This window comes from Pseudophryne corroboree, chromosome 6, assembly GCF_028390025.1.
Source record: "Pseudophryne corroboree isolate aPseCor3 chromosome 6, aPseCor3.hap2, whole genome shotgun sequence".
Classification (NCBI taxonomy): domain Eukaryota; kingdom Metazoa; phylum Chordata; class Amphibia; order Anura; family Myobatrachidae; genus Pseudophryne; species Pseudophryne corroboree.
In genome coordinates, this window is record NC_086449.1 from 327,981,365 (window position 1) to 328,005,624 (window position 24,260).

At 46.1% G+C, this 24,260-nt stretch overlaps 1 protein-coding gene and 1 long non-coding RNA gene across 5 annotated transcripts in view; one reads left to right on the top strand and one right to left on the bottom strand.

The window, feature by feature from the left end:
* The window catches only part of LOC134932181 (uncharacterized), a 49,233-nt gene extending 35,292 nt beyond the window's left edge, over positions 1-13,941 (bottom strand). The window contains exon 1 of the long non-coding RNA XR_010179256.1: positions 13,727-13,941. This is a non-coding gene — a long non-coding RNA (uncharacterized LOC134932181). The remainder of the gene's footprint in view (positions 1-13,726) is intronic.
* Positions 13,573-24,260, top strand: part of TRIP4 (thyroid hormone receptor interactor 4) — a 177,889-nt gene continuing 167,201 nt past the window's right edge. The window contains exon 1 of one of the 4 annotated variants that reach the window (XM_063926356.1): positions 13,573-13,694. In XM_063926356.1, coding sequence (XP_063782426.1) covers positions 13,634-13,694 — 61 coding nt within the window. In that variant the 5' untranslated portion in view covers positions 13,573-13,633. The other 3 variants (XM_063926357.1, XM_063926358.1, XM_063926359.1) reach the window with 3 other exon arrangements.

Below are 24,260 nucleotides of genomic sequence, written 5' to 3' on the forward strand. Positions count from 1 at the left end.
GGAGCGTAGTGGCAGGTTGTGCGTAATCCCCAGGGGAAAACCTCTAAAGCCCTTGCCGTTAGCCAGGACTCCTCCGCTACCTGATTGCATTTTCCCCTGTTGCCTTATACTTGCAGGGGTGTCGAACTTTCCAGGCATGGCATGACGGGCGAGATAAATTCTACATTGCCCCATAGTGCTACTACCGCGTTCTGCCTACTTCTTTTTAGTTTCATATTCTAACATGGTTATTGTTGTTATGATTACGCTGTTTATACAGTTTGTTATTACTGCCGGTTCCTGTTTTTCTACATGTTCCTAGTTGATATAGTGCCTTTGAGGGTGACTCCCTTGCCCCGTTCCCGCACATGGCCATAGTGCCCTTTGGGACTTCTGGTCTGTTCATTTACCAGTTCTCCCATGGCGGGTTTCTCTTTGTTATTGATGTTTGTATTTTCTGTGATTTTTCCTCTCTCTTTTCTTTTTCTTCTGCTTCCTCTTTCTCTCCCCTTGGTGACCTATACGAGCTTCCTGTTACATTATACTGTTATACGATTTGATGTCTGTCCCTGGTAGACTTAAATTTGTCTCAATCAATGCTAAAGGCCTTAACGTCCCTGAGAAGAGGTTCCATCTATTTCGGACACTGTGGTCAGATAGAGTGGATGTTGCTCTTGTACAAGAGACACACTTTAAGATCTCTGCCCGCCACCCTTCTCTTGTGAATCATAAATTTCCCCTTGCATTTTACTCCAACAACCCTGAAAGTAAATCCAAAGGGGTTCTATACTTCTGTCTAAGTCCCTACAAGTTACTGACATCTCAGTTCACAAATTGGTCCCTGGTAGGTTATGAGTGGTTAATTGCACTATATTCACACATACATACACTCTCATAGCTCTCTACGCTCCCAATCAGGACCAACTGTCATTCTTCGCTCCCAACTTCCCCGTCTCGAGACTCTTATGACTGGTATTGTTATTTTGGGAGGTGACTTAAATTGGTCTATGGACCCATCTATTGACACTTCCCCTCCTGCCCGAAGGTTTTTCACGAACTTCAATTAGCCGATTCTTGGAGAGTCTCACACCCCTCTGACCGAGATTTCTCATTCTTCTCTCACCCTCACCAGGTCTACTCACGTTTAGATTACCTGTTCCTGAGTCATAGACACCTCCCTCTGTTAACAGAAGCCTCTATTGGCTCCATTACTTGGTCAGACCATGCCCCGGTATTTCTGTCTCTCTCAGTTCCATCCCGATCCCCTGGCCCTTGGCGTCTTAATGAATCCCTCCTACATGACAAATTCTGCATGGACGAACTGGATAAGGCACTTGCAGATTTTTTTCCATTAATGACACGGAGGAGGTATCCAAGATAACTATCTGGGAGGCTCACAAATGTGTTATACGAGGCAAATTGATCCAATTGGGTTCTTATGTGAAGAAAGATAAACTGGCCCTAACCACTGCACTATTGCATAAAATTCATTCCTTAGAGACCCTTCATAAATCCTCCCCGTCTCCCTCCGATTTGGTGGAGTTGTCTGAGGCCCGAGCACACCTTTAAGAAAATTCTCAACAATAAAACCCAACTCTCTCTGCATAAATGCAGTAATAAATACTATCGATGGGGTAATAAACCAGGCCGTTTGCTGGCACAGGCACTTAGATCCCAGAGAGCGGCCTCTTTTGTTCCCTCTATGAAAAATAGTGCAGGTGCTGTCTGCTTTAAAATGCCTGAGATAGCTGAGTGCTTTAAACATTACTATAACACTTTATATAATCTAGGTGACCCCTCCCCAGTTCACGATCCCCTTTCTAATATGCAGAGATCTAGGAAATATTTAGAAAAAGTGACGTACCCTAAATTGTCTTGCTCTGATCGAGACTCCTTAGAACAAACCTTTACCTTGCAAGAGATCGAACAAGTTATATCCTCTACGCCCTCTGGCAAAAGTCCGGGCCCGGACGGTTTTACCGCCGCTTACTATAAAGGTATTTAGAGATGCTCTAGCCCCCAGACTGTTACAGGCCTTTAACTCCATCTCAGCTGATGCTCATTTTTCCGATCAATCCTTGGAAGCCCAAATCACTGCGATTCCTAAACCGGGGAAAGACCCCTCAGTGTGCTCCAGTTATAGACCCATATCCCTGCTCAATGTGGATCTTAAATTTTTCGCAAAATTGATGGCTCTCAGGCTGAATAGGTTCCTCCCATCCCTTATCCACAACGATCAAGTGGGCTTTGTCGTAGGCCGTGAGGCAAAAGATAATACTACATAGATCCTCAGCCTTATCCATTTGGCCTCTAAAAGTCAGACCCCTACTATATTACTTTCTACAGATGCCGAAAAGGCCTTTGATAGGGTCAACTGGGACTTCATGAGGGCTGTACTGGAGCATATTGGGCTGGGTCCACAAGCACTTCACAGAGTGTTAACCCTTTATACACGGCCTTCAGCTCGAGTTCGGGTTAATGGGGTCTTCTCCGACAATTTCCCTATCAGCAATGGAACAAGACAGGGTTGCCCCTTATCCCCCTTGATATTCGTCCTTTGTATTGAAGCCTTGGCCAGGGCTATTAGAGCAAATGATCATATTAACGGGCTGCAAGTGGGTGATACTGACTATAAACTCGCCTTATTCGCTGATGACTTACTGACAGTCGTCACGCAACCCACTCACTCACTTCCACACCTCATGTGTGAATTGGACATTTTCAGTTCACTTTCCAGCTTCAAGGTCAATGCATCTACATCATATGCTCTTAACATCTCAACCCCCATACGACATTAGCCTTTTAAAAATCTACTTTCCCATTCATATGGAGGGATTCCCATATAACATACTTAGGGGTCCAGCTTCCCAGTGATTTATCGCGCCTGCTGTCCCTGAACTTTTACCCTTTACTCCAATTAATTAAAAAGGACTACTGTAGATGGCAACACAATAATCTCTCCTGGCTAGGCAGAATAAATGTTGTGAAGATGAACACTCTGCCCAAGCTGCTCTATCTCCTCCAAACATTGCCGATCCGAATCCCGGACTCCTGGTTTTGGTCCATACGATCCTTGATCCAACAATTTATCTGGCTTCGAAAGAGGCCCAGGATTAGCAGATCCATTCTGTCTCGCCTACCTAAAAGAGGCGGATTTCAACTCCCAGATATAAAAAATTACTACCATGCAATCCTGTTAAATAGGATCTTGGACCGGACCAGGAGTCGGGAGGTTAAGCAATGGGTGGTCTTGGAAGGCTTATACGTTCAACAATACCCTGAAATTTTCCCTTGGCTCCCGACCCTTCCCAAGCTTCCACAACCCCACCCGACTATCTCCCCTACGCTCTCCTTTTGGACAGTGATGAGACGACAATCGTCTCTCTCCTCGGAACTTGGCCCCCTCACTTCCTTTTTAGGCAACCCTGCTTTCCCACCTGGCCTCTCCCTGGTTTACTATCAGAACCGGGCTCTGGAAGGACTTTTTAGAACGGGTCAGCTAGTATAAACATCTGGAGTTAAACAATTTTCAGATATCAGGGCAAAATGGGATATTCCATAGACTGATTTCTGGAAGTTTTTGCAGGTGCGACACTTCTTGTATACGGGCAATATTTACCGCCAAGCATCTCGGGAGATGACCTCATTTGAAAGGGTGTGTGTTGCACCTGTGCACCGTTTGCACACGATAGCCACCCTGTATAAACTCCTACAATTGTCTGACTCTTTAACCCCTCCTCATTTCACTCAGAAATGGGAGAAGGATCTGAACCTCTCACTTTCAGAGAGGGAATGAGAATCTATATTTCTAAAGGCACATGGCAGTTCTATTTGTATACAAGCGAGGGAAACGCAATATAAGATACTGATGAGATGGTACAGACATCCCTCTCTTCTACATACTATGTCTCCGACTATCTCCCCCGCTTGTTGGAGGTGCCATAAAGACTTAGGTTCTATATTACACATTTGGTGGACTTGTCCCCTTATTAAAACTTTTTGGGATGATGTAGTTTCCATCTCCAGTGATATCCTACACACTCCTGTCCCATCCGACCCAGCCTTTTGGTTATTGAACCATTCCTCTACACGTCTATCCACTTACAAGATATCATTGATGAGACACCTTGGCAATGCCGCCAGCGCAGTGATTCCCACTTTGTGGAGGTCCTCTAGTCCCCCTACTCGGAACATCTGGTTTTCTAGACGGATTACTATATGAATATGGAGGATATCTTATCAGGCTCTAGAGATAGACAGACCGAGTTTACAACCAGTGGCTTCCTTAGATTGAATATAAATCCTCTGAGCCCTACAAAACTTATGTCTCTTCTCTGAAATAATGTGGTTATTAAATTGTTTCTAGTATATGTATGTGGATATGTTTTTCTTTGCATTCTCGGCTAGGCCACCTTTCCTTTCCTTCTTTCTCTCTCTTTCTTCTTCCTTTCTCTGTCCCTTTCTTATTTTTCTGTTTTAAAAATATATTATTGCAGACTTTTGCCATATAGGACACATTGTTGAATTCCGTTTATACTATTGTACACTGATGTGTAAGACTGCTTTCTATGTGTTCAATACTGTATTTTTGTTGAGACTACATATCGATTTATGTCTGTAGCATTTTCAATAAAAACAGATTATATGAAAAAAAAAATAAGAATTTACTCACCGGTAATTCTATTTCTCGTAGTCCGTAGTGGATGCTGGGAACTCCGTAAGGACCAGGGGAATAGACGGGCTCTGCAGGAGACTGGGCACTCTAAAAGAAAGATTAGGTACTATATCTGGTGTGCACTGGCTCCTCCCTCTATACCCCTCCTCCAGACCTCAGTTAAGGAAACTGTGCCCGGAAGAGCCGACACAACAAGGAAAGGATTTGGAATCCAGGATAAGACTCGTACCAGCCACACCAATCACACCGTACAACTTGTGATAACCATACCCAGTTAACAGTATGAACAACAACTGAGCCTCAATAATAGATGGCTCATAACAATAACCCTTTAGTTTAGCAATAACTATATACATGTATTGCACAGAGTCCGCACTTGGGACGGGCGCCCAGCATCCACTACGGACTACGAGAAATAGAATTACCGGTGAGTAAATTCTTATTTTCTCTGACGTCCTAGTGGATGCTGGGAACTCCGTAAGGACCATGGGGATTATACCAAAGCTCCCAAACGGGCGGGAGAGTGCGGATGACTCTGCAGCACCGCATGAGCAAACTCAAGGTCCTCCTCAGCCAGGGTATCAAACTTGTAGAACTTAGCAAACTTGTTTGACCCCGACCAAGTAGCAGCTCGGCAAAGCTGTAAAGCCAAGACCCCTCGGGCAGCCGCCCAAGCAGAGCCCACCTTCCTTGTGGAATGGGCTTTCACCATTTTGGATGCGGCAATCCAGCCGCAGAGTGAACCAGCTGAATCGTGCTACAGATCCAGCGAACAATAGTCTGCTTCGAAGCAGGAGCGCCAACCTCGTTGGCTGCATACAGAATAAACAGCGAGTCAGACTTTCTGACTCCCGCCGTTCTGGAAACATAAATTTTCAAAACCCGGACCACGTCCAGCAACTTGGAATCCTCCAAGTCCCTAGTAGCCGCAGGCACCACAATAGGCTGGTTCAAATGAAACGATGATACCACCCTAGGAAGAAAGTGGGGACGAGTCCTCAATTCTGCCCTGTCCATATGGAAGATCAGAGAAGGGTTTTTACATGACAAAACCGCCAATACTGACACACGCCTAGCCGAAGCTAAGGCCAATAGCATGACCACTTTCCACGTGAGATATTTTAGCTCCACGGTCTTAAGTGGCTCAAACCAGTGGGATTTCAGGAAATCCAACACAACGTTAAGATCCCAAGGTGCCACTGATGGCACAAAAGGAGGCTGAATAAGCAGCACCCCCGGAACAACGTCTGAACTTCAGGCAGTGAAGCCAGTTCATTTATTAGAGAAAATGTATAGGGCCGAAATCTTGACCTTTATGGATCCTAATTTTAGGCCCATAGCCACTCCTGACTGTAGGAAGTGCAGGAATCGACCCCGCTGGAATTCCTCTGTAGGGCCTTCCCGGCCTCACACCAAGCAACCTATTTTCGCCATATACAGTGAAAAAGTCTTGCTGACACGTCTTTCCTAGCCTTTATCAGCGTAGGAATAACTGCATCCGGAATGCTCTTTTCCGCTAGGATCCGGCGTTCAACCGCCATGCCGTCAAATGCAGCCGCGGTAAATTTTGGAACAGACAGGGCCCCTGTTGCAACATGTCCTGTCTGAGAGGCAGAAGCCCTGAGTCCTCTGAGAGCATTTCCTGCAGCTCCGGGTACCGAGTCCTTCTTGGCCAATTCGGAGCAAAGAATATTGTTTTCACTCTTCCTTTTATTACAATTCTCAGCCCTTGGGTATGAGACGAAGAGGAGGGAATACAGAGACCGACTGGAACACCCACGGTGTTACTAGTGCGACCACAGCTATCACCTGAGGGTCCCTTGACCCGGCGTAAAACCTTTTTTAGCTTTTTATTGAGGTGGGACGCCATCTAGTCCACCTTAGACAGTTCCCATCAATTTGCAAACTGCGTGAAGACTTCCTGATGAAGTCCCCACTTTTCCGGGTGGAGGTCGTGCCTGCTGAGGAAGTCTGCTTCCCAGATGTCCACTCCCGGAACGAACACTGCTGACAGTGCGCTTACTTGATTCTCCGCCCAGCGAAGAATTCTGGTGGCTTCTACCCTCGCCACCCTGCTCCGCCTTGGCGGTTTACATGAACCCTTGCGGTCTGACTGGATCAGAACCGGTTGGTCGCGAAGCAGGATCTCCGCTTGACTTAGGGCGTTGTATATGGCCCTTAGTTCCAGGATATTGATGTGAAGGCAAGTCAGTTGACTTGACCACAGACCTTGGAAATTTCTTCCCTGTGTAACTGCCCCCCACCCTCGGAGGCTTGCATCCGTGGTCACCAGGATCCAGTCCTGAATGCCGAATCTGCGGCCCTCGAGAAGGTGAGCACTCTGCAGCCACCACAGGAGAGACACCCTGGCCCTGGGGGATAGGGTGATTAACCGATGCATCTGAAGAGGTGATCCGGACCACTTGTCCAGTAAGTCCCATTGGAAGGTCCTCGCATGGAACCTGCCTAAGGTGATGGCCTCGTATGATGTCACCATCCTTCCCAGGACTCGAGTGACACCTGTTTTGGTTTTAATACATTCCTGACCAGTGTCATGAGCTCCTGAGCTCTCTCTATCGGGAGATAAACCCTTTTCTGGTCTGTGTCTAGGATCGTGCCTAGGAGAGGCAGATGAGCTGTAGGAACCAACTGCGACTTTGGAATATATAGAATCCAGCCGTGTTGCCGTTACACTTCCAGAGAAAGCGATACGCTGTTCAGCAACTGCTCTCTTGATCTCGCTTTTATGAGGAGATCGTCCAAGTACGTGATAATAGTGACACCTTGCTTCCGCAGGAGCACAATCATATCCGCCATTACCATGGTGTATTCTCGGGGCCGTGGAGAGACCAAACGGCAACATCTGAAATTGGTAATGACAATCCCGTACCGCAATTCTGAGGTACGCCTAATGAGGTGGATAAATGGGGACCTGAAGGTATGCATCCCTTATGTCCCGATTCACAATAAAGTCTCCCCCTTTTTAGGCTTGCACTGACCGCTCTTAGCAATTCCATCTTGAACTTGATGACAAGCCTGATTAGTACCCAGTAGGGTGACCTCTTGGGAATATCAGGTGCAGTAATGATGTGACCTCTGACCACAAACAGCAGAAGTGTTAGAGCAACTTCTGAACCTTTCAATTCCATATCTTGACTAATTCTTTACAAAACTTCTAACTTAAATAAATAAATTGGTTTTTTGTATCAATGCCTTTTTTGGCATCAAAATTCTCATAAATGCTCCCCTTTCATTAGGATCCACTTTTTCAGCAAACAAAGACTCTACCAGGAGATTACCATTAGTCATTGGACATTTCAATTATGAATTATAATTTTTGTGCCATTTGTCTATATTCATGATACATTTAGATTGGTATTTTCCTACCATTTTCATTATTGTGATTATACCCACATATCCTTTACCTGTATCTTGAATAACAATTTTTGATCCACTTAGGCACCAAATTGTTGTTTTTCTATATATTTTTCACCACAGGTGCCCCTAATTTCATATCAGATTTATCCTGATTATTATTTAGTTTGATTGTCAATTAAGTTTGATCCTTAACTACATATTATCCACTTTCTCTTTATGTGGATTGTTTAAATTTATTTGTATATTATATACATTTAAATCTCTCGCTGTATATTCTTTTTTTATCATTATATGTATATTTTGTGCATTTGAACATTTTTTTGTATCAAATTTTTCATTTTTATGTGTTATTTAATTAAAAGTTAAGTTTTAATAAATTTATTACAATTTTCTAAGTGTGCCCCAACACAGAGTCTTTCTTTTTTCTTCCTTTTGCTGAACTTGAACCTTCTCAGGTATATGTTCAGGGATTTTTAATTCAATATGGGTCTGACCGAACCGTCTGGTTTCGGGATTACAACATGGTCTAATAATAACACCCTCTTGTTGAAGGAGGGGACCCTTGACCACCACCTGTTAAAGATACAATTTGTGAATTGCAGTTAACACTGGCTCCCTCTCTTGGGGGGAAGCCCGCAGGGCCGTCGGTGAGGGGGGGGGGGGGCATCTTCTCACAGTCCAGCTTTTATCCCTGAGACACAATATCTATTGCCCAGGGATCGAACAGGGAGTGAACCCACTTGTGGCTGAACTTACGAAGGCGTGTCCCCACCGGGCCTAACTCCGCCTGTGGAGCCCCAGCGACATTGGTGGATTTTTGTAGGGGCCGGGGAGGACTTCTGTTCCTGGGAACTAGCTGCCCGGCTCTGACAAGAAAGGACGCAGCTCAGACTTTCTTGTTTCTTTATACGAAAGGCTGCATTTAATAATGTCGTGCTTTCTTAGGCTGTGCAGGAATATAAGGCAAACTAGCAGAATTACCAGCTATAGCTGTGGAGACCAGGCCCGAGAACCCTTCTCCACACAATCCTCAGCCTTCCTCAGCCTCTTAAGTCGGCATCATCTGTCCAATGCATAGTCTACAGGACACGTCAAGCAGAGATCGACATACCTTTGACTCTAGGACCCAGTATACTCATGTCTCTTTGGGCATGCTTTATAACTATATATCTATCACTTAAGACAGCATCTTTAATATATATATATCTCTATATATACATATATATATCTATATGCATACTAGGGTCTCATCTCTGCTGATAAGGTACCTGTCCACGCTGCCACAGCGCTATAAACCCATGCCGACACAATCGCCGGTCTGGGTAGTATACTATAATGTGCACGCTATCTGCAGGATCCCTGAGAATAGCAAGTGCTACCGTCTGTGCAAACAGGACACCCCAGGGGAAGATTCTCAACATAACCTGGCCCTAGTGGGGAAAGGATACAGCCTGAGAATTCTCTTGTGGGAAGCTGCCGTCTCTTGTCTGGAGATTCCCGCTCTTTTTCCTCACGAGAGGAGGGAAATTTACCTCAGCATTCTTCCCCTTAAACATGTGTACTCTCGTGTCAGAGACAGATGAGTCATCAGTGATATGCAAATCATCTTTTATTTCAATAATCATATATTGAATACCTTCTAGCCATCTTGGCTGTAACTTTGCATTATCGTAGTCGACAGTGGAGTTAAACTCCATGTCGATACCAGTGTTTGTTATTATGGATAGTGAGCATTGAGAGACTCTGAAAGTCTCTGTGACATAGGGACAGACCTGGGTAGATTTCCAGTCTGTTCCCTAACCTTTTGTGCAATAAATTCACCTTAGCACTTACACATATCCAAACAGGTGTCGGCGTTGTCGACTGAGACACCCTCTCACACACATATCCGCTCTATCACCTCCTTAGAGGAGCCTTTTACCTCAGACATGTCGACACACGCGTACCGACACACCACACACACAGGGGATGCTCTATTTGAGAACAGTTCCCCACAAGGCCCTTTGGAGAGACAGAGAGAGAGTATGCCAGCACACACCCCAGCGCTATATAACCCAGGGATTACACTACAACTCAGTGTTTACCCAGTAGCTGCTGTATATACAAATTTTGCACCTAAATTTATGTGCCCCCCCTCTCTTTTCACCCTTTGTGTACCAGGATACTGCCGGGGAGAGCCTGGGGAGCTTCCTTCCAGCGGAGCTGTGAAGAGAAAATGGCGCTGGTGTGCTGAGGAAGAAGGCCCGGCCCCCTCAGCGGCGGGCTTCTGTCCTGTTTCTGACTAAAATTGGCGGGGGTTTTACACATATACAGTCACAGACTGTATTATGTGTATATATTGCCAAAAGGTATTCTTATTGCTGCCCAGGGTGCCCCCCCCCAGCGCCCTGCACCCTACAGTGACCGGAGTGTGTGGTGTGCAGTGGGAGCAATGGCGCACAGCTGCAGTGCTGTGCGCTACCTTAATGAAGACCGGAGTCTTCTGCCGCCGATTTCATCTCCTTCTCTTCTGTCTTCTGGCTCTGCAAGGGGGACGGCGGCGCGGCTCTGGGAACGGACGATCGAGGTCAGGCCCTGTGTTCGAACCCTCTGGAGCTAATGGTGTCCAGTAGCCTAAGAAGCACAAGCTAGCTGCATGCAGGTAGGTTTGCTTCTCTCCCCTCAGTCCCTCATAGCAGTGAGTCTGTTGCCAGCAGATCTCACTGAAAATAAAAAACCTAACAAATACTTTCTTTCTAGCAAGCTCAGGAGAGCCCACTAGGTCACAGGTTCTCAAACTCGGTCCTCAGGACCCCACACGGTGCATGTTTTGCAGGTCTCCTCTCAAAATCACAAGTGAAATAATTAGCTCTACCTGTGGACCTTTTAAAATGTGTCAGTGAGTAATTAATACACCTGTGCACTTGCTGGGTTACCTGCAAAACATGCAGTGTGTGGGGTCCTGAGGACCGAGTTTGAGAACCACTGCACTAGGTGCATCCAGCTCTGGCCGGGCACAGATTCTAACTGAGGTCTGGAGGAGGGGCATAGAGGGAGGAGCCAGTGCACATCAGATAGTACCTAATCTTTCTTTTAGAGTACCCAGTCTCCTGCGGAGCCCGTCTATTCCCCATGGTCCTTACGGAGTTCCCAGCATCCACTAGGACGTCAGAGAAAAGCCCATTCTACTCGGTCGGTTGGACCTTTTTGGCCAGCCCGCCGTGGTGCGACCCTTGATCAATTGTGCAAGATGGCTTCGTGGTCCTCAGTGAACACGTTCATAAGGTTCTATGCCTTCGATACTTCTGCCTCTCAGGATGCTTCCTTTGGACGCCGGATTCTTGTGCCTGCTACAGTGCGTCCCCTCCCACGAGGAACGGCTTTAGGACATCCCTGATGTTATCCCTGTGGAACCCAGTGTACCCCGCTGCAGAAAAGGAGATTTATGGAAAGAACTTAACATTGTCAAATCTTTCTGCGAGGTACACTGAGTTCCACAGGAGGCCCATTCTGACGCACTTAGCTTCTTTGGGTTTGTATGGCATTAGCCTCTGATACCTTCTCCTGTCGTGAGAATGTGGTGTATGTGGCTACTAACGGTTGTCGTCTCTTTTACCTGCTACTGCATGGGCCTGGTTTACAAAACTGAGCTCCTGTGCACTGAGGCAGGGTTATAGAGGAGGCGGCACTGAGCATCTTGGGAATAGTCAAGCTTTTAGCCTGTTGGTGCCTTGGATCAAGATCCTTCTCTACACCCCGATGTTATCCCTGTGGAACCCAGTGTACCTCGCAGAAAGATATTTAACAACGGTAAGTTCTTACCATAAAATCTTTTTCAGGAAAAAAAATGCACATCTCACCGACAGGACCACTTGCAGGTTGTTGTTTGAAAGTGATTCTCATTATTCCCATACGGATAGGACGGGTAGCTACTTAAGCACATTTGGTGCATGCTAACTGGCCTTCTACTGCCTTGTCTGAACTTGTCAGTGCAGATGACCGTACAGTTTCCTCAACCCCTGATAATGTTGACACCTTTCCTACATAAAAAAACCCCCAAACATATAGTTTCAAATCGTCCTGTACCATGACCGTGTTGGTGTCCTATGTTTCGGTTGTTACCATGTCTTTCTCCTGAAGCCCACACATTCCTATTCCCATTGATTCTCTATAAAGTCCTTCCCAGGTGGTAAGTCTCCCAGTATAGATGGTATTGCTTTGGAAATCTATAAAAGCATGCATTGTCATATGTCCTTAAACTACTTGAATTTTTAATGGCATATATGAGGAAGGCGCACTTCCTCTTCCTTGTCGGAAGCTATTAATGTTGTGATGCTGAAGCCTGGGAAGGATCATAGATTTCATGATGCCCAATATCATTGATTCCTACTGATGCCAAAATTCTGGCTAAAGTAGGCTGACCATATTATCCCTTTAACCTGGGGCACTCATGAATTATACAGGTTCTGTGGCTGGCTGACTACAAGCCTGCATTTCCCCTGGTTTTAAGCAGCCACAGAACCTGTGTAATTCATGAGTGTCCCAGGTTAAAGAGATAATATGGTCAGCCTAGCTAAAGTCCTTTCTATTCGGTTGAACCAGGTCACTACGACTGTAGTCTATCTGGATTTATGATAGGACAATCCACTTTGGTTAATATTAGGTCCATAGGACATCTCAGTAATACTCAGATTACTCAGGAGATCCGGCCAAACTACGCTGTTGGGGACAGTGACACTGCTTCCGAGGATGCAGCCTCTGGCTTCTGTATGCCCAGAAAATGGGACTCAGGGGTCCCCTTTTCCAAAATTTTCCAGTCGTAATCCACTATCACCAGCAGCATGTCAATTATTCTGCGGTTTACAGGGCACAGCGAGCAACATCACAGCTGTATAGAGGCGCAGTCCTGCAACCCTTGGCAAACTGATAGAAAAAAGATTGTCCACCACTGAATCAAACCCTGAATTAACCTTGATTGTATCAAGGGATTCATGTGCAGGTGATTTTAAATATGTAGGCCGTCCATCTGGGACATTGGTGGTCATTCCGAGTTGTTCGCTCGTTGCCGATTTTCGCAACGGAGCGATTAGGTGGAAAATGCACATGCGCATGGTACGCAGCGCGCATGCGCTAAGTTATTTAACATAGAACTTAGTAGATTTACACAAGCTCGAGCAACGTTTTTTCACTGCTCGAGTGATCGCAGTGTGATTGACAGGAAGTGGATGTTTCTGGGCTGAAACTGGCCGTTTTCAGGGAGTGTGCTAAAAAACGCAGGCGTGGCTGAAGAAACGGGGGTGTGGCTGGCCGAACGCAGGGCGTGTTTGTGACGTCAAACCAGGAACTAAACGGACTGAGGTGATCGCAATCTAGGAGTAGGTCTGGAGCTACTCAGAAACTGCAAGGAATTATTTAGTAGCAGTTCTGCTAACCTTTCGTTCGCTATTCTGCTAAGCTAAAATACACTCCCAGAGGGCGGCGGCCTAGCGTTTGCAATGCTGCTAAAAGCAGTTAGCAAGCGAACAAATCGGAATGAGGACCATTAAGTGAAAATCTGAGCAGAGAAATGGATCTCAGGAAATAGGAATCAGGAAGGCGGGTTACGTCTTAACAAAAAGTAATATGGCACTGGCAGCATTGCCGACAGCGGCATCCCGACGCCTAGAATCCCTACACCTGGTGGGTAAGTATACTAACATTCTCCCAAACCCTTACCGTCCGACTCCCAGTGCCTATCGCTCGCATGCCCACATCCTTATACTGCCTTGGCTTTGCCGACAGTATACACACGGACACATCACCCACAAAGGAGCCCAGCAGAGCTGCACGCAGGGGCCGCGCCGGCTGGACACTGGACTGACAGTGTCCATAATTTTCCGGTCCTGGAGGCTGGAGAGACGCTCATCCATTTCCATGGCAACAACCTGAGGCGCCTCCAAAACGGCAGTGACGTCAGTAGTGGGCGCCCGGAAGCGGAAATATCTGCTGGGGGCTACTTTGTAGTGTAAGGTGAGTATTCTGCGTCTGCCGGGTGTTTGTTATTGCTTTGTATGTAGGGATGTATAAGTATGTGCTCCCTACACACACAGACATCTATGTACAGGGAGGATAACCCTCTGGGTGCATGTATGAGCATGTTATATAGTACCAGCATCTGAAGGTGTAGGAGGTGTCCTGTCCATGTGACTGCTGCTGGGCTCCTACTCATCGCCGCTGTGCTGCACCCATATTCCCCCTATACCCAGTGTGTGCAGCTCCTGTCCAGCACCATTCGGTCACCTCGCATAGTTCCAGCCAGTACCCAGCAGGCTCCCACCCAGCGCTGGCCTGGTACAAGAGGACTTTATTTTTATCACAGCTCAAGAGTTTTAAAGCAATTTTCACGCTAATTTATGAAGAAGATACATACAGTAATGTCTACTGCAATTCCTATTTGTTACCCTTACCCGTTAGTTTTACACGAGGCTTTCAGCCACGTTAGTTTTACTTGGTTACGGAGTAAGAATCAATGTTGGTGCTTCTGAAGGTGCTGACTTCCGCACCACAAAGAGAAACCATGAACAAATTCGTACTTGTAAGGAGATGACTTTAGCAGCTGGGACAGACAGGCCGCCTTCAAAAATACTGCTATGAAATGGGGAGTGATAAGCAAAGGCCCTGGTGTCAGTCATTATGGAAATATGATTATAATATACTTTACTTTTTATTTTTTTAAGCTTTCTCCTCATGTATCACCCCATTGGGGTTTGTGATGTACGCATTAGGAGACCATTAGGAGAAGAAAACATTACTGTTTTGGCAGTATCTGTTTCCTTTATGTAAATAGTCTGTCTGTGTCATTTTACGTAACCAATTACAGGCATGGCTTCACCCACAACATAAAACTACACAGGCGAGTAGAAAGTGTGCAGTCAGTATACATTACCTACTATTAATGGAATATCTGCAATTCACACAGCAAAATCAATCAGCCCTTCCAGGTGTTTTCTTTCCCATTTTTATTTGTTATATTTTTTATTTCATTTCCACTTAAAGATGGTCATGTACTATGCTTGCAGACTTTGTAGAAAGACCTAGGGTGGGTACACACTAGGCGATGTGCTCTATGAGCAACGTCGCCTAGTGTGTTCCCTTCCCGGCGGTCGTCGGCAGTGTGTACACACTGGGGGTAATTCTGAGTTGATCGCAGCAGGAATTTTGTTAGCAATTGGGCAAAACCATGTGCACTGCAGGGGAGGCAGATATAACGTGCAGAGAGAGTTAGATTTGGGTGGGTTATATTGTTTCTGTGCAGGGTAAATACTGGCTGCTTTATTTTTACAATGCAATTTAGATTGCACATTGAACACACCCCACCCAAATCTAACTCTCTCTGCACATTTTATAGCTGCCTCCCCTGCAGTGCACATGGATTTGCCCAACTGCTAACAAAATTCCTGCTGCGATCAAGTCAGAATTACCCCCACTGAAGCGATTTGCACACAATATCGCTCAGTGACGTCACGCCTCGGCCGAGCCATGCATGCAGTTTTTGGACTACAGTCCAAATTGAGCTGCATGCATGGCCAACAGCAAGGGTCGTTAATGACCCGCGGGGCCGTGCATCGCTCGTCGTTGGGCAGCGTACACACTAGTAGATATGGTAAATGATGTCGCTCAGGAAGGGCAAAATGAGCGATGTCATTTACTTTATCGGCAAGTGTGTACCGACTAGTATCCTGCTGATCTTCACATGCGTACCCTTTATTAAATACATTTCTCTGACGTCCTAGTGGATGCTGGGACTCCGTCAGGACCATGGGGATTAGCGGCTCCGCAGGAGACAGGGCACAAAAATAAAAGCTTTAGGACTAGGTGGTGTGCACTGGCTCCTCCCCCTATGACCCTCCTCCAAGCCTCAGTTAGGTTTTTGTGCCCGTCCGAGCAGGGTGCAATCTAGGTGGCTCTCCTAAAGAGCTGCTTAGAAAAAGTTATTAGGTTTTTTATTTTCAGTGAGTCCTGCTGGCAACAGGCTCACTGCAACGAGGGACTTAGGGGAGAAGAAGTGAACTCACCTGCGTGCAGGATGGATTGGCTTCTTAGGCTACTGGACACCATTAGCTCCAGAGGGATCGAACACAGGCCCAGCCATGGAGTCCGGTCCCGGAGCCGCGCCGCCGACCCCCTTGCAGATGCCGAAAAGTGAAGAGGTCCAGAAACCGGCGGCAGAAGACTTTTCAGTCTTCATGAGGTAGCGCACAGCACTGCAGCTGTGCGCCATTGTTGTCAGCACACTTCACACCAGCGGTCACTGAGGGTGCAGGGCGCTGGGGGGGGGCGCCCTGGGCAGCAATGATAATACCTTGTTCTGGCTAAAAATACATCACATATAGCCCCTGGGGCTATATGGATGTATTTAACCCCTGCCAGGTCTCACAAACACCGGGAGAAGAGCCCGCCGAAATAGGGGGCGGGGCCTATCTCCTCAGCACACAGCGCCATTTTCCTGCACAGCTCCGCTGCGAGGAAGGCTCCCAGGACTCTCCCCTGCACTGCACTACAGAAACAGGGTAAAAAAACAGAGAGGGGGGGCACTTTTTTGGCGATATTGATATATTAAGCTGCTATAAAGGAAACAACACTTCTGTAGGCTTGTTCCTATATATTTATAGCGCTTGGGTGTGTGCTGGCAAACTCTCCCTCTGTCTCCCCAAAGGGCTAGTGGGGTCCTGTCTTCGATAAGAGCATTCCCTGTGTGTCTGCTGTGTGTCGGTACGTGTGTGTCGACATGTATGAGGACGATGTTGGTGTGGAGGCGGAGCAATTGCCGGTAATGGTGATGTCACCCCCTAGGGAGTCGACACCGGAATGGATGGCTTTGTTTATGGAATTACGTGATAATGTCAGCACGTTACAAAAATCAGTTGACGACATGAGACGGCCGGCAAACCAGTTAGTACCTGTCCAGGCATCTCAGACACCGTCAGGGGCTGTAAAACGCCCTTTACCTCAGTCGGTCGACACAGACCCAGACACGGACACCGAATCTAGTGTCGACGGTGAAGAAACAAACGTATTTTCCAGTAGGGCCACACGTTATATGATCACGGCAATGAAGGAGGCTTTGCATATCTCTGATACTGCAAGTACCACAAAAAGGGGTATTATGTGGGGTCTGAAAAAACTACCTGTAGTTTTTCCTGAATCAGAGGAATTGAATGAAGTGTGTGATGAAGCGTGGGTTAACCCCGATAGAAAACTGCTAATTTCAAAGAAGTTATTGGCATTATATCCTTTCCCGCCAGAGGTTAGGGCGCGCTGGGAAACACCCCCTAGGGTGGATAAGGCACTCACACGCTTATCAAAACAAGTGGCGTTACCGTCTCCTGAAACGGCCGCCCTCAAGGATCCAGCTGATAGGAGGCTGGAAACTACCCTGAAAAGTATATACACTCATACTGGTGTTAGACTGCGACCAGCCATCGCCTCAGCATGGATGTGCAGTGCTGGGGTGGTTTGGTCGGATTCCCTGACTGAAAATATTGATACCCTGGATAGGGACAGTATTTTATTGACTATAGAGCAATTAAAGGATGCTTTTCTTTATATGCGAGATGCTCAGAGGGATATTTGCACTCTGGCATCGAGAGTAAGTGCGATGTCCATATCTGCCAGAAGAAGTTTATGGACGCGACAGTGGTCAGGTGATGCGGATTCCAAACGGCATATGGAAGTATTGCCGTATAAAGGGGAGGAATTATTTGGGGTCGGTCTATCGGATTTGGTGGCCACGGCAACAGCCGGGAAATGCACCTTTTTTACCTCAGGTCCCCTCCCAACAGAAAAAGACACCGTCTTTTCAGCCGCAGTCCTTTCGTTCCTATAAGAACAAGCGGGCAAAAGGACAGTCATATCTGCCCCGAGGCAAAGGAAAGGGTAAGAGAGTGCACCAAGCAGCTCCCTCCCAGGAGCAGAAGCCCTCCCCGGCTTCTGCAAAGCCCTCAGCATGACGTTGGGGCTTTACAAGCGGACTCAGGGGCGGTGGGGGGTCGACTCAAGAATTTCAGCGCACAGTGGGCTCACTCACAGGTGGACCCCTGGATCCTGCAGGTAGTATCTCAGGGTTACAGGTTGGAATTCGAGAAGTCTCCCCCTCGCCGGTTCCTAAAGTCTGCTCTGCCAACGTCTCCCTCAGACAGGGCGACGGTATTGGAAGCCATTCACAAGCTGTATTCTCAGCAGGTGATAGTCAAGGTACCCCTCCTACAACAGGGAAAGGGGTATTATTCCACACTATTTGTGGTACCGAAGCCGGACGGCTCGGTAAGACCTATTCTAAATCTGAAATCTTTGAACCTGTACATACAAAAATTCAAGTTCAAGATGGAGTCACTCAGAGCAGTGATAGCGAATCTGGAAGAAGGGGACTTTATGGTGTCCCTGGACATCAAGGATGCTTACCTGCATGTCCCAATTTGCCCTTCACATCAAGGGTACCTCAGGTTCGTGGTGCAAAACTGTCATTATCAGTTTCAGACGCTGCCGTTTGGATTGTCCACGGCACCTCGGGTCTTTACCAAGGTAATGGCCGAAATGATGTTTCTTCTGCGAAGAAAAGGCGTATTAATTATCCCTTACTTGGACGATCTCCTGATAAGGGCAAGGTCCAGAGAACAGCTGGAGGACGTAGTAGCACTAACCCAAGTAGTGCTGCAACAGCACGGGTGGATTCTGAATTTTCCAAAATCTCAATTGACCCCGACGACACGTCTGCTGTTCCTGGGAATGATTCTGGACACGGTTCAGAAAAAGGTGTTTCTTCCAGAGGAGAAAGCCAGGGAGTTATCCGAACTTGTCAGGAACCTCCTAAAACCAGGAAAAGTGTCTGTGCATCAATGCACAAGAGTCCTGGGAAAAATGGTGGCTTCTTACGAAGCGATTCCATTCGGCAGATTCCACGCACGAACTTTTCAGTGGGATCTGCTGGACAAATGGTCCAGATCGCATCTGCAGATGCATCAGCGGATAACTTTGTCTCCACGGACAAGGGTGTCTCTTCTGTGGTGGTTGTAGAGTGCTCATCTGTTAGAGGGCCGCAGATTCGGCATACAGGACTGGGTCCTGGTGACCACGGATGCCAGTCTGAGAGGCTGGGGAGCGGTCACACAGGGAAGAAACTTCCAGGGAGTGTGGTCAAGCCTGGAGATGTCTCTTCACATAAATATACTGGAGCTAAGAGCGATTTACAATGCTCTAAGCCTGGCAAAACCCCTGCTTCAGGGTCAGCCGGTGTTGATCCAGTCGGACAACATCACGGCAGTCGCCCACGTAAACAGACAGGGCGGCACAAGAAGCAGGAGGGCAATGGCAGAAGCTGCAAGGATTCTTCGCTGGGCGGAAGATCATGTGATAGCACTGTCAGCAGTGTTCATTCCGGGAGTGGACAACTGGGAAGCGGACTTCCTCAGCAGACACGATCTACACCCGGGAGAGTGGGGACTTCATCCAGAAGTCTTCCACATGATTGTGAACCGTTGGGAAAAACCAAAGGTGGATATGATGGCGTCCCGCCTCAACAAAAAACTGGACAGGTATTGCGCCAGGTCAAGAGACCCTCAGGCAATAGCTGTGGACGCTCTGGTAACACCGTGGGTGTTCCAGTCAGTGTATGTGTTTCCTCCTCTGCCTCTCATACCAAAAGTACTGAGAATTATACGGCAAAGGGGAGTAAGAACGATACTCGTGGCTCCGGATTGGCCAAGAAGAACTTGGTACCCGGAACTTCAGGAGATGCTCACGGAAGATCCGTGGCCTCAACCTCTAAGACGGGACCTGCTTCAGCAGGGACCGTGTCTATTCCAAGACTTACCGCGGCTGCGTTTGACGGCATGGCGGTTGAACGCCGAATTCTAAGGGAAAAAGGCATTTCGGAAGAGGTCATCCCTACCCTGGTAAAAGCCAGGAAGGAGGTGACTGCACAACATTATCACCGCATTTGGAGAAAATATGTTGCGTGGTGTGAGGCCAGGAAGGCCCCGACGGAGGAATTTCAACTGGGTCGATTCCTACATTTCCTGCAAACAGGATTGTCTATGGGCCTCAAATTAGGGTCCATTAAGGTTCAAATTTTGGCCCTGTCGATTTTCTTCCAGAAAGAATTGGCTTCAGTTCCTGAAGTCCAGACTTTTGTAAAAGGAGTACTACATATACAGCCCCCGGTTGTGCCCCCAGTGGCTCCGTGGGATCTTAATGTAGTTTTGGATTTTCTCAAATCCCATTGGTTTGAGCCACTCAAATCGGTGGATTTGAAATATCTTACATGGAAAGTAACCATGCTACTGGCCCTGGCTTCAGCCAGGAGAGTGTCAGAATTGGCGGCTTTATCGTATAAAAGCCCATGTCTGATTTTCCATTCGGACAGGGCAGAACTGCGGACACGTCCTCAGTTTCTGTGTTACTAAAAAATGTTTTTTGGATATCTTATCTCCTGCGCTATTCTAGTTCAGTTTTCTATAAATAAGAGGAGTGAATCTTTACTTATCTTCACAAAGCAGGTAGTTTTCTCACGTCCTACTTCCTTCTTAATGGTTTTTCAATATGACTAATACGGAGCAATGAACATCCAAGAGTCCAATGTCAAAACCATGTAAAAGAAGATGTATAAAACACAATCTAGTGTATTACCATTAAAAATATTAACATAAATTATAATAAATTCGTTGATTCAAATTTCCAATGAGTGTGATCCACACGTATATAAAAACAATTTCTTTAATACTAAAAAGTTGTTCCAATCATAGGATATCGTTCAGACATATGCAAATATAGCATATATCCACTTCTACATCCAATTATTTGTGAGGGTGGCTTCCTACCAGATTTGGGAAATTTTGAGGCGCTTAAAAGTAAGCTGTGCAGATGTTTCAACGGTCCCGGGAAAACCAGCTCCAATGTTCAGCACCCCGTCCTCTCCTCGTCTGGTTCGTCTGCCACGAATCCTCACCGTCAGCCAACGCGTTTCGATCAAAATCGTTGATCTTTGTCAAGGCATGATGCTGTGACCTCCTCTTCCAGCTCTTTATACCCTATGAATTAGTATTCCTAATTGCTGGGAGGAGCCACTCTCACTTACAATTAACACTCATTTCGTATACAATATATTCTTAAATACACATTCTCCATCTGTGAGTAATTCTGTAGTATAGTCCATATTTATCTTCTTCATTACATCTAAAAATAAATGATTACAAAACAGTTAAAACTGTTAAAAACATAAATTGACGTGGACCGGAAGTGCATGGTGCGGCATGGAATAGTCCCCGTTTTTCCCTTTGAATGGTTCCACATAATAGGTTGGGGAAGACAAAGTTCCGTCCGCTGGATCGTCACTTCCGGTCATGTGATCATCTGATCACATGCTTGTCCGTGATGAAGCAATGTTCGTTTAGTCCGGTGTATTTTCCGGTCACATGGTGCTCTGTGGGCGGAAGTGTGTTCATCGTCAGCCTCGTTTATGCTGCCCACATTGCGTTCCATACAGCCGCTCACGTGATGCATTACGGGCGGAAGTTCGTCGACGGCCATATCTAATAGTGTCCATAATATGTTCAGCTGCCCAGATCTTATCTACTAAATAAGGGCGGAAGTACGGACATTGCCATATTATATCCTGGAAATAAAAGATTAATATTATTTCTCCTAAATAAATATTACTATTTTCAGCTAAAAAAGAGTTCTTTATACTAGAACATAATACAGAGTGAATCCTTCAGTACATATCGATTTCATTTACGTCAGGAACCACTTGACCTCAAAATCCTTATTTAAACCATCTGGGATTAAAGTTTTTAAGGAATATATATACTGCATTTCTGTTTTGGCTAGAGATGCAGCTATGTTCTAGCCAAAACAGAAATGCAGTATATATATTCCTTAAAAACTTTAATCCCAGATGGTTTAAATAAGGATTTTGAGGTCAAGTGGTTCCTGACGTAAATGAAATTGATATGTACTGAAGGATTCACTCTGTATTATGTTCTAGTATAAAGAACTCTTTTTTAGCTGAAAATAGTAATATTTATTTAGGAGAAATAATATTAATCTTTTATTTCCAGGATATAATATGGCAATGTCCGTACTTCCGCCCTTATTTAGTAGATAAGATCTGGGCAGCTGAACATATTATGGACACTATTAGATATGGCCGTCGACGAACTTCCGCCCGTAATGCATCACGTGAGCGGCTGTATGGAACGCAATGTGGGCAGCATAAACGAGGCTGACGATGAACACACTTCCGCCCACAGAGCACCATGTGACCGGAAAATACACCGGACTAAACGAACATTGCTTCATCACGGACAAGCATGTGATCAGATGATCACATGACCGGAAGTGACGATCCAGCGGACGGAACTTTGTCTTCCCCAACCTATTATGTGGAACCATTCAAAGGGAAAAACGGGGACTATTCCATGCCGCACCATGCACTTCCGGTCCACGTCAATTTATGTTTTTAACAGTTTTAACTGTTTTGTAATCATTTATTTTTAGATGTAATGAAGAAGATAAATATGGACTATACTACAGAATTACTCACAGATGGAGAATGTGTATTTAAGAATATATTGTATACGAAATGAGTGTTAATTGTAAGTGAGAGTGGCTCCTCCCAGCAATTAGGAATACTAATTCATAGGGTATAAAGAGCTGGAAGAGGAGGTCACAGCATCATGCCTTGACAAAGATCAACGATTTTGATCGAAACGCGTTGGCTGACGGTGAGGATTCGTGGCAGACGAACCAGACGAGGAGAGGACGGGGTGCTGACCATTGGAGCTGGTTTTCCCGGGACCGTTGAAACATCTGCACAGCTTACTTTTAAGCGCCTCAAAATTTCCCAAATCTGGTAGGAAGCCACCCTCACAAATAATTGGATGTAGAAGTGGATATATGCTATATTTGTATATGTCTGAACGATATCCTATGATTGGAACAACTTTTTAGTATTAAAGAAATTGTTTTTATATACGTGTGGATCACACTCATTGGAAATTTGAATCAACGAATTTATTATAATTTATGTTAATATTTTTAATGGTAATACACTAGATTGTGTTTTATACATCTTCTTTTACATGGTTTTGACATTGGACTCTTGGATGTTCATTGCTCCGTATTAGTCATATTGAAAAACCATTAAGAAGGAAGTAGGACGTGAGAAAACTACCTGCTTTGTGAAGATAAGTAAAGATTCACTCCTCTTATTTATAGAAAACTGAACTAGAATAGCGCAGGAGATAAGATATCCAAAAAACATTTTTTAGTAACATTTGAGCTCTCTTGGGGTGAAGGTAACACCCCTCTTTGGATATCTGTTCCCCCGCTGCTTGTGAGCGCATTTTCATGCAGGTGTAATCTTTCTATTGTTTACGTCCTCAGTTTCTGCCTAAGGTGGTTTCAGCGTTTCACCTGAACCAGCCTATTGTGGTGCCTGCGGCTACTAGCGATTTGGAGGATTCCAAGTTGCTGGACGTTGTCAGGGCATTGAAAATATATATTTCAAGGACGGCTGGAGTCAGAAAATCTGACTCGCTGTTTATACTGTATGCACCCAACAAGCTGGGTGCTCCTGCTTCTAAGCAGACGATTGCTCGTTGGATTTGTAGCACAATTCAACTTGCACATTCTGTGGCAGGCCTGCCACAGCCTAAATCTATCAAGGCCCATTCCACAAGGAAGGTGGGCTCATCTTGGGCGGCTGCCCGAGGGGTCTCGGCATTACAACTCTGCCGAGCAGCTACGTGGTCGGGGGAGAACACGTTTGTAAAATTCTACAAATTTGATACCCTGGCTAAAGAGGACCTGGAGTTCTCTCATTCGGTGCTGCAGAGTCATCCGCACTCTCCCGCCCGTTTGGGAGCTTTGGTATAATCCCCATGGTCCTGACGGAGTCCCAGCATCCACTAGGACGTCAGAGAAAATAAGATTTTACTTACCGATAAATCTATTTCTCGTAGTCCGTAGTGGATGCTGGGCGCCCATCCCAAGTGCGGATTGTCTGCAATACTTGTACATAGTTATTGTTACAAAAAAATCGGGTTGTTATTGTTGTGAGCCGTCTGTTCAGAGGCTCCTACGTTTGTCATACTGTTAACTGGGTTCAGATCACAGGTTGTACGGTGTGATTGGTGTGGCTGGTATGAGTCTTACCTGGGATTCAAAATCCTTCCTTATTGTGTACGCTCGTCCGGGCACAGTATCCTAACTG